General features: G+C 44.4%; 1 protein-coding gene across 1 annotated transcript in view; it reads right to left on the bottom strand.

The window, feature by feature from the left end:
• Positions 1–1,138: 1,138 nt before the first annotated feature.
• The window catches only part of atp1a3a (ATPase Na+/K+ transporting subunit alpha 3a), a gene marked incomplete at its 5' end in the record, with an annotated part of 14,316 nt that continues 4,985 nt past the window's right edge, over positions 1,139–10,469 (bottom strand). The window contains 14 exons of the mRNA XM_030784145.1: positions 1,139–1,167; positions 1,300–1,391; positions 2,567–2,668; positions 3,263–3,393; positions 3,639–3,784; positions 4,113–4,236; positions 4,589–4,743; positions 4,999–5,167; positions 5,562–5,712; positions 6,298–6,610; positions 7,266–7,458; positions 7,687–7,931; positions 8,483–8,681; positions 9,901–10,169. Coding sequence (XP_030640005.1) covers positions 1,139–1,167; positions 1,300–1,391; positions 2,567–2,668; positions 3,263–3,393; positions 3,639–3,784; positions 4,113–4,236; positions 4,589–4,743; positions 4,999–5,167; positions 5,562–5,712; positions 6,298–6,610; positions 7,266–7,458; positions 7,687–7,931; positions 8,483–8,681; positions 9,901–10,169 — 2,318 coding nt within the window. The remainder of the gene's footprint in view (positions 1,168–1,299; positions 1,392–2,566; positions 2,669–3,262; positions 3,394–3,638; positions 3,785–4,112; positions 4,237–4,588; positions 4,744–4,998; positions 5,168–5,561; positions 5,713–6,297; positions 6,611–7,265; positions 7,459–7,686; positions 7,932–8,482; positions 8,682–9,900; positions 10,170–10,469) is intronic.

Below are 10,469 nucleotides of genomic sequence, written 5' to 3'. Positions count from 1 at the left end.
GCAGGAGAGGCAGAAGGGGAAAGAAGGAGTGAGAAAGAAAGAGAGAGAGAGTGTAAGTGAACGTGTGTGTGTGTGAGAGAGAGAGAGAGAGAGAGAGAGAGGGAGAGGGAGAGGATGGTGGTGTGCTTTATCATGTCAGTAAAACAAACAAAAAAGACGAAATGCTGCTCTCAGACTCACTCCTAACATACAAAAGAGAAAAGAAAAAAAAATAGCAACTGTTTTAAAAACCACTCAGTCTATCAAAACACAACAACAACACAGGAGGAAAAGAGAAAACACAACAGATAGAGAGAGAAGGGGAGGGGGGCAGGCACAGGGTAGAGGCAGGAGAGGGTAGGCGGGGTTCTATCTTTTTTTTTTTTTCGACCCTGGAGAGGGTATGAGTGGTGTCAGGAGAGGGATCATTCTGTCTTATGGTGCAGGGGAGGAAAGGAGGGAAATGGGAGGTGCTGGAGGGAGGAATGAAGGAGGAGAGACTGGTAGAGGAGTAAGTAAAGGAGTGATGAAGAGAGAGTGGTGATCAAAGGTCAGAGGTCAGAGGAGAGAATGGCAGTAGCAGACTGTGACAGCCATTGGCAAAATTTAGGTGGCAGTAGAGTCTAAAGGCAGCAGATTTGAGTGTGTGTGTGTGTGTGTGTGTACGCATGTGCACGAGTGTGTGCGTGTGGTGTGTATGTATGTGTGTATGTATGTATGATTTTATTTGAGTGTGTGCGTGAATGTATGTGTGTGTGTGAGAGAGAGAGAGAGAGAGAGAGAGAGAGAGAAGTAGAAGGAGAACCAGAGAGAGAGAGAGAGGAATAGAGAGACACTGATGTTCTGGACCATAGCAGTGTGTCTGTACAGAGGGGGAAAAGTGCACTAACTGCAGAAGACACAGCACAGTAGGACAGGCAGAGTAAGCTGTCATCTTTAGGTAGAAAAAAAAAACCTGGAGGACAGAGAAGGAAAAAGAGGATCAGCCAGTTTTTCCTTTTGTCCTCTGTCACTGATCATCTCATCCTCTTGACATTTTATATTATGAGTGGGGTTTTTTTTTTCACACGGTTTGGGGAGAGAAGGGAGACATATGGAAAAAGGGAGATGGAGGATGAATGAAAGGGAAGTGGAGTAATGAAAAGGACAGAATGATAATTTAGTAGTATGTCTCCTTTTCCACCCAACCTGAAAAGAAAAGAGGGAGAGAAAGTTATTCGTATACCACACCAAGTACAGGTCTGTGTGTGCGTGTGTGTGTGTGTGAGAGAGAGAGAGAGAGAGAGAGAGAGAAAAGGAGAAGTGAAAGGGACACCGTACCTCCAGGGTTCCGACGCAGGATGAGTTTTCGGATCTCATCGTAAACAAAGATAAGGAAACTGTATGGGAACGCACAGAACCACCAGGTGGGTCTGAAAGAGGGAGAGAGAGACAGATGTTGATGGTCCTGTAGTTACAAATATGCCCTGATAATTGTATATGTTTTTTGTGCAGATCAGCTTAAAGTCCAGATGCACAGAGAGGTGTGTTTGCTGATGGTAAAATTTCTGTATTTCTGCAGTTCTGTGACTGAAACTATACTTCAGATTAGACATCGTCCTGAGTCCTACCTCTGATTGGACATTGTGCCCAAACTCTGACTGGACAGTCTACCTTAAGATCTGCCACTGACTGCATACTCTGCACCAAGTTCTGGCTCTAATTACATAATTTGTTCTGAGCTCCAACTCTGATTGGATAGTGTACACTGATTTCTACGTCTGATTGGGCTATTTGTTCTAATTCTATACCTGATTGAATATTGCATCCCAACTCCATGCCCTGATTGGACACTGACTCCAGTGCTGTACCTCTAACTAAACACTCACTCCAGTTCTGATTGGACTTGCTCCAGTGCTCTATATCTGTGATTGGTTTTAATGTTCTCAGCTCTATCTCTTATTGGACACTGGGTCCTGAGCTCTATCTCTGATTGGGCAGTGTCCTGCTGCTATATCACTGTATTCTCCTCCCTCTGTCTAATTGTGTCATTCATAATGCTGGAAAAACATTTTACATATTGTTGTCAGGTCTAACACAGAAGGCGAGTTTGCTTAAAATGAATGATATGGAAAGCAACCCCAAGTGTATTCAGTCTTTCATTTACCACACATATAACCAGTAGGCGATTTGTAGGGGGATGAGGGGGGATACCATCCCCCTTATTAGCAAAATAAACAAAATGCATCCCCCTTGTTAACCTGCCATCCCCCTATATAGTGTCAGTGACCACTGGGCCAACTCCCCTGTTAAAAAATAACAAATCACCTACTGCACATAACATTTCCTGCAAAAGTGGCGAACAGAGGTGTGTATTGTCAGTCTGTATGGACAGAATGGTCTGTAAAAACAGAATTTAAGAAGTCGGTCTTCGTGCCAGAGTCCTGGACTATTTTCCTCTGTGTCTAATTCTTTGGTTAAAAGTGAGTTATTTAGTGCAATGAGGAATCCTGTTACAGCAGAATAAGCTTAGTTAGTGTTTAATACTAATGGCACAATGACCTCTTTTTGTGTGTGTGTGTGTGTGTGTGTTTTCGGACACACTCACTTGAGTGGGTACATCCTGAGGGCCACGTCCATCCCCGGGCAGTAGGACAGGAAGGCAGCTAAAGCTGTCTCCTCAAACAGCCCAAATATCAGGATCTTATTCCTGTACAATGCACATGTTATGGAGTCAAAATAAACTCACCAACAGAAAGTTTACAACACTGCACACTTCATTACATTCATTCACTATCGCAGATACAACAGTGCAGTCACACACTGTTTAAATACAGCATCTAGAAACATAGAAAATGAAAACACGCTCACACAGTCTGAGTACAGTGCTGCACTCACACACTCTCTAAATACAGAAACGCTCACTTACAATGTAAACACATTTTTACACAAAAACAGTCTTTCTGTGAGCTCTGCTACAATGTGTTACTAAGGAAACTACAAAGAAGAGAGCACAACCACAGACTGGATGTCTAAAAGTCCAGACATTGTCACTGGAGAGGTGACAGGGTATTCAAATAAGAGAAGAGAGGAATTGTAACAAAAATAATGTGGAAAAAAAAACTGACAGAAGAAAGATGACAGAGGCCAATGGAGACAGACTACAAAAATAAAGACTAAAGAAAGGTAGACATGAAATTTGTGGTGTCTTAACAGAGAGAAGACAGCTGTAAAAGAGAGGAATGTGAGAGTGAAAGAGGGAGAGAAGAAGAACAGAAGAGAATAGAGAAGGAGGAAGACTGACTTCATGCCCTGCTGGAAGACCGAGTTCCGTCTGGTCTTACAGATGATGACATCAGCCCACTGCACCACCACGATACTGACGAAGAACGCCGTGTGACATGTAAACTCCACGATCTTACGCTGCTCATATGTCTGAGAGAGAGAGAGAGAGAGAGAGAGAGGAGAGGGAGAGAGAGAGAGAAGGAGAGTGAGAGAGGAGAGGGAGAGAGAGAGGGAGAGAGAGAGAGAGAGAGAGAGAGAGAGGAGAGGGAGAGAGGGAGAGAGAGAGAGAGAGAGAGAGAGAGAAATTAAGACTCTATGCTGGGACCATTGGGTTTTCCCTTTTTTTCTACCTCCTGTTGATTTTATGCTCGATAATTTTTTTTTTCAAGACTAACCCACTGCTGGCCGTAGCTGTCCTCCAGGTCATTATTAGAGCGGTCATCCCATTTGAGTCGAATCCCAACCAGCAGAGAGGGTAAGAAACCGTTTTCAGCAAGGATCACAAAATAACTGAAGAAACCACCCAGAGCCTGGATCATACCTACAAAGTGAAAGAGAGAGACAGAGAGAGAGAGAGAGAGAGAGAGAGCGAGAGACGGAGACAGAGAGATGGTTATGGGATATATTCTTAAGTTCACAAAAATATTGAACATGGCAGTTTTTGCAACTGTGTGACTTGTCTACTGTTTGTCCCAGCATTTGTGTTATCTGTATTGTGTATCTGTATTGTGTCTCTGCATTCATGTGTGTGTAAGTCTGTAACGAGTGGCTGTGTCTATAATGTGTATGTGTACGGTGCTGACCAATCTTTCTATAAGTAACGTTTGTGTGCGTGTGCATGTGCATGTGTGTGTGTGTGAGCGACTGACCGATCTGTCCATAAGCGATGCTGATGAGTCTTTCGTTGACCAGCTTGTCTCTGTGGGGGTTCCTGGGCTGGCGCTTCATGATGTCACTCTCTGCAGCCTCATAGGCCAGAGAGATAGCAGGCACCTGATACCACAGAGTTACTGTTAGTTACACCCAAAGACACAGCCTGTCTGTGTGTGTGTGTGTGTGTGTGTGTGTGTGTGTGTGTGTGTGTGTGCACGCATGCTTGTGGGTGGGTGGGGGGGGGGCAGAGAGAGAGAGAGAGAGAGACAGAGACAGAGAGACTGTGCATGTGTGTGCTTGTGTATGTCCTCTGTATATGTGGATGTATATAATTTCATGTGTCTTTCAAGTTCAAGTGTTTATATGTGGATATGTTTGTGTGAGTGTCTTGCTGGTGTACAGGTCAATTCAGAGGATGACTTAGTCTGTGTGTGTGTGTGTGTGTGTGAGTGTGTGTGAGTGTGTCACACACCATGTCAGTGCCCAGGTCGATGCAGAGGATGGTGATGGTTCCGAGGGGCAGAGGGATGTTGACCAAGATGAAGAAGAGGAATGGAGTGATTTCTGGGATGTTACTAGTCAGAGTGTAGGCAATAGACTTCTTCAAGTTATCAAAGATCAGACGACCTGTGGAAGAGAAAGAAAGACACAGGAAACAATTACACACAGAATATTATCTTAATCAACCTATTTCTGTCTTTTTCACATCTCTTTTTTCTTTTCACCCTCTAACTGTCTGTCACTTTCTTTTCATACTTCTTTTCTCAGTCCATAGTTTCAATCTCTCTTCTTCTCTCTATTTCCATCATTCCATTCCACAGTTATCACATCTCCCATCTTCATCCCTCTCTCTCTTTCTCTCTCTCTCTCTGTTTCTCTCACCCTCTTCCACTCCAGTAACGATAGAGGCAAAGTTGTCGTCCAATAGGATCATGTCGGCAGCCTGTTTGGAGACATCAGAGCCAGATATCCCCATGGCAACGCCAATGTCAGCCTTCTTCAGGGCAGGAGAGTCATTCACTCCATCACCAGTCACAGCCACAATAGCACCCTGAGACAGAGAGAGTGAGAGAGTAAGTGAGAGAGAGAGAGAGAAAGAGAGAGAGCGAGAGAAGGAGAGACGAGAGGGAGAGAGAGAGAGCGAGGGGGGGGGAGAAGAGAGAGCGAGAGAGAGGGGTAAAGAGGGAGCAAGAGAGGGAGAGGAAGAGAGAGAGAGAGAGAGAGAGAGAGAGAGAGAGAGAGATCAGTTATTGATTTAGCTGATTCACAAATCCAGAATGACTGGTCACTACAGTGTCATACTATAACTGAGAAAAAGCTATTGAACAAAATGAAAGTTATTCATCAGCAGAACTGCCACATGAAACATCCCTTCTTCCATAAAACAGAAAACTCTGAGTGTGTGTGTGTGTGTGTGTGTGTGTGTGTGTGTGTGTGTGTTATACCTGTCTCTGACAGCCCTCTACGATGATGAGTTTCTGCTGAGGTGAGGTTCTGGCAAAAACAATCTCTGTGTGGTTCCTGAGGACCTCGTCAATCTGGTCTGGAGATAGATCCTTTAGATCAGAGCCATGGATCACACACGCTTTGGCATCCCTAACACACACACACACACACATACGAAAAATATGATAAAATCAATGATTAATGAAAAAAAAAGAAAAAGAAAGATTTTTGATACCAATACACTTTGACGCTTTAATTTTGCACTGTGGACTGAAAATCAACTCTAAACTCCGAATTGCTCTGTGAGCTCTCCCCAAATAAAACAGATGAAGGGGAGAAAAGAAACTATGAAAGAGTTTTGAGATGAGGCCAAACATTTCCATATAAAAAAGAACATTTAAAAGACCTTCCCAGGTATCTGTGGTCTCATACATGTGTGTCTGGGCGCGCTCATATGTGTTCGTGTGTGAGAGAGAGAGAGCATGTATTCATGTGCATATATGTGTGTATATATGAGTACCGATGTACATCAGTGTGTGTGTGTGTGTTACCTGGGGTATACGTCTGTGGGCGTGTGTGTGTGTGTATGTGTGTGTATATGAGTACTAATACAAGTAAGTATACAGTATATGCATGTGTGTTACCTGGGGTATACGTCTGTGTGTGTGTGTGGGTGTATGTGGGTGTATATGAGTACTAATATAAGTAAGTATACAGTATATGCATGTGTGTTACCTGGGGTTGACCTGACTGACGGGTATATTGAGACGGGCAGCGATGTCTTCCACAGTCTCGTTGCCCTCTGAGATGATGCCCACTCCTTTAGCGATAGCCTTGGCAGTGATGGGGTGGTCTCCCGTCACCATGATGACTTTGATGCCCGCGGAGCGGCACTTGCCCACGGCGTCGGGGACAGCGGCACGGGGCGGGTCGATCATGGACATCAGACCGACGAAGCACAGGTTATCAGTCTGAAAGTTCACATCATCTGTGTCAAAGGCAAAGCCCTTAGGGTACTGGTCCTCAGGCAACAGCAGGTGGCAGAAACCTGAACGGAAAAAGGGAGAGCGATTGAGAGAGAGAGAGAGAGAGAGAGAGAGAGAGAGAGAGATGTAGAGGGAGAGAGAAATAACGACAGAGAGAGAGAAAAGGCTTTGAGTGATTTTCTCCCACATTTTGTTTTTGTTATTTCTTTTTATCTCTCAGTGTCAGTTCATCACCTGGTCCTTTTCTCCCTCTCTCTCTCCCTCCCTCCCTCCCTCCCCACATCTCTCTCTTTCTGACTCATCCTTGCTTCAGAGCACTATTCTCTATCCTCCCGTCATCCCTCTGTCTACTCCTCTCATACTCACTCACTCTATATTTTTTCTCACACATGCACATTCTCACACACACACACACACACACACACACCCCTTTATCTCAAAATCAAAACGTCCATTTCTCCTCTTTCTCTGTCTCTTCACTTTGACTCTCTCACTTCCTCCCGCCCCCTCTCCCTCCATCCCTCCCTCCCTCTCTCTCTCTCTCTCCCTCGTGTCTACACTGTCTCTGTTCCTCTCTTTCCTCTTGTCATTTTTCCCCACTCATACATGTCGGTGGCTTTGATGTTTCTACCCCAAATGTTTCATTTGACTCTGTCTCTCTTTCTCTCTCCCTCCTCCTTCCCCTCATCTCTCCCTATCTCTTTGTATCTCTCGTACCCAGCACACGCTCTCCCAGTCCTCCCAGTTCGAGGTAGGCGTTCTGGAAGGCCTCTTTCATCTCCTCGTCCATGGGCTGTTCTTTGCCCTGCAGTAAGATGGTGGAGCAGCGGTCCAAGATGCGTTCTGGCGCCCCCTTCATGACCAGCAGGTAGCGGTTATCATCAGGATCCTCTGTCTCATGCACAGACAGCTGGAGATGACACACACACATACACACACACAGTGAGTGCATGTTTGGCATGGTGTTTGTGTGTTAGTGAAATGTGTGTAGATGAAGAACAAAGTTCAGAGTTCCTCTGTGAGCCACAACACTGCAGTATCTTATCACTAATGTCTCAAAGAATAACTTGTTTATACTGTGGTAAGCTGAAGTAAGTGTGTGTGAGTGTGTGTGTGTGTGTGTGTGTGTGTGTATAACCTGGTATTTGTTGGTGGAGTTGAAGGGAATCTCAGCCACTTTCTTGTACTTTTCTCTCATGGCTTTAACAGACCCACAGGACAGTTCGATACACTTCAGTAGGGCTGACTCGGAGGCGTCGCCGGCAACGTCCCGCTTCAGGATTGGCAGGGACTCTTGTCCCGCCTTAAACACGGCCCTATTACACAGTGCGGCAATGCGAGCCAGAGACACCCAAGTCACCGAGCTTTTATCGAACGATGCACCTGAAAGAGAGAGAGAGAGAGAGAGAGAGAGAGAGAGAGAGAGAAGGGAGAGTATTATCTCACAAATACCTACACTACCAGGTCACATGACACAGAAATGTTCTGATTTTAATATCATTTCATTCTTCTGGAACTCCTTTCATTCATTTGGAATTTCATTTATTCACTCTGTTCTTTCATTGAACAATTTGGCACTAATGCTGCTAGTGTCACTATAGCAGCCACTTGTTTCACTGGTGTTATGTTTATTCTCTATTAATAACTTTTTAAAAATTTTTATTCATCTCATCACTTGGAAAAGATTCTTCACTTTCTCGTTCCAGTTCGCCTTGAAAATGATGCATTGCCGACACTGATGACCGTACATTAGTACTGAATTCAAAGAATAGTGTCTGAATTCACTTCTCCCATAAAACTTCATTTTATAGCATCAGATTTTATAGCATCTGCAGTGTTGAATCATTTTGATTTTGTAGTTTATTTCTTACACTTGATATTCATTATGTTACAAAAGGAGCAATCAAACTAATTTGCTGGGTTGTTTTTCTCACCGGACTGGTCCTCAGTGGTGTCTGCCTCATGGATCTGGTTGTCGAACCACATGTGGGCCACGGTCATGCGGTTCTGGGTCAGGGTTCCAGTCTTATCAGAACAGATAGTGGAGGTCGAACCCAGAGTCTCCACAGCCTCCAGATTCTTCACCAGACAGTTCTTACGAGCCATACGCTTAGCAGTCAACGTCAGACAGACCTGAGAGAGAGAAAAGGAGAAAGAGAGAGAGAGAGAGAGAGAGAGAGTGGAGAAAAGAATAATACACAAGAGAAAAGAGGGAGAGGAGAGAGCGGGTGAAGGAGAAATAAAGCAAAAACAAGAAAAAAAGAGATATTCAGGAAAGAATGACAGAAGGAGAGAATGGGGTGGGGGAATGAGAAAGAAAAAGAGAAAAAAAGTGTTCGGTAAAGCATGACATTTCAATTCGGTTAGCACAGTGCACGTGCAGTTTTGGAGTGGAGCGGCATTTACACACAGAGAATTTTTTTTTTTCTAGAAAAGTCCAGAGAGAGCTGAGTGCAGTGTAGCACAGCTAGCTAAGCACAGTCTAGCCTGTAGCACAGCCCGTGGGCTTGTCAAAGCCAAGCAAAGAGCGCAGAGAAAGAGCACAGCCAAGCATCCAGTTGAGCTCTCTAACAGTTAGCTTACTCTCATACAGTTAGCATACACCTATAGATACCAGATAGAAAAAACTTTTTCAGTGCTCACACTGGACTAGGCTTTCAACAGTGAGATTCTGAAAAAGAGCACAGAGAGGGACATACACAGAAAGAAAAGAAACAGAGAGACAGAAAAAGAGAAAGAGAGAAAGACAGCGAAAGAGTCACAGACAGTCACAGAGTCACAGATAAAGAGAGAATTTTGAGGAGAGAGGTAAAGGAATCACTAAGAATACACAAACACAAGCTTTGTTTTTGTTTTGGTTTTTTGTTTGTTTGTTTGTTTTACGCAGTGTGAGTCACAGACAGATCACAGTCACAAAGAGGAAAGGTTATGAATGCATCACATCACCACAGTAACACTATCACAGGCACAATCACAACAAATCAGCTTTACCAACACTGTCACAGTAAACTAAAAACAGTCAGAAAACATATACAAACATACACACAGTCACAGAAACACAACAGTTCTACACGTGGATTCACCCCCAAACACAGACATTCACCTGCACACACAGAGGGGAACAAACAGGTATAGCACGACAAACACTTGCTCACACACACACTCACACTCACAGAGATTTATATCTGGGGTAAATCACATATGCACACACACACACAAACGCACACTCACACACGTATGTGCGCGCTCGCACACACACACACACACACACACAAAATGGATGTGATCTTGTGGCAGGTGACAGAAATGAAAGACAGACTCCAGAGACACAGACATAAGAGTTGGTTCTCACAGTGACTGTGGCCAGCAGACCCTCTGGGACGTTAGCAACGATGATGCCGATGAGAAAGATGACTGCCTCCAGCCAACTGTAGCCCAGGATGATGGAGAGGATGAAGAAGGTGACGCCCAGAAAGACGGCTACGCCCGTGATGATGTGGATGAAATGTTCTATCTCCTTGGCGATGGGCGTCTTGCCAGTCTCCAGACCAGAGGTCAAGGTCGCGATACGGCCCATGACTGTGCGATCACCTGTACACACCACAATACCGCGGGCCGTGCCTGGGAGACAGAGAGAGAGCGAGAGAGAGAGAGAGCAAGTAGGGAAAAAAGAAAATATTATTACTATCAGTAATTAAAAAATCATTTGATAAAAAAAATTTGATCTCATAAAAATGCCAAAGCTGTACAAAACTATGCTAACTTGTTACTGTGCTAACTAACTTGATACTCGTCAAGAATGTTGAAAGCACCGCCTAGAAATATGTGCATGAGAATACACAGAGTACTCCGCTACAGAGATTAACCAGTAGAGTTCAGTTTTTCTTTTGAACTTGACGTAGCCCTGTTAAGATGCTCCAT

Source organism: Chanos chanos, chromosome 1, assembly GCF_902362185.1.
Source record: "Chanos chanos chromosome 1, fChaCha1.1, whole genome shotgun sequence".
NCBI lineage: Eukaryota > Metazoa > Chordata > Actinopteri > Gonorynchiformes > Chanidae > Chanos > Chanos chanos.
Note: the sequence above shows the minus strand (reverse complement) of the source record. Positions and strands in the feature narration are given on the sequence as shown.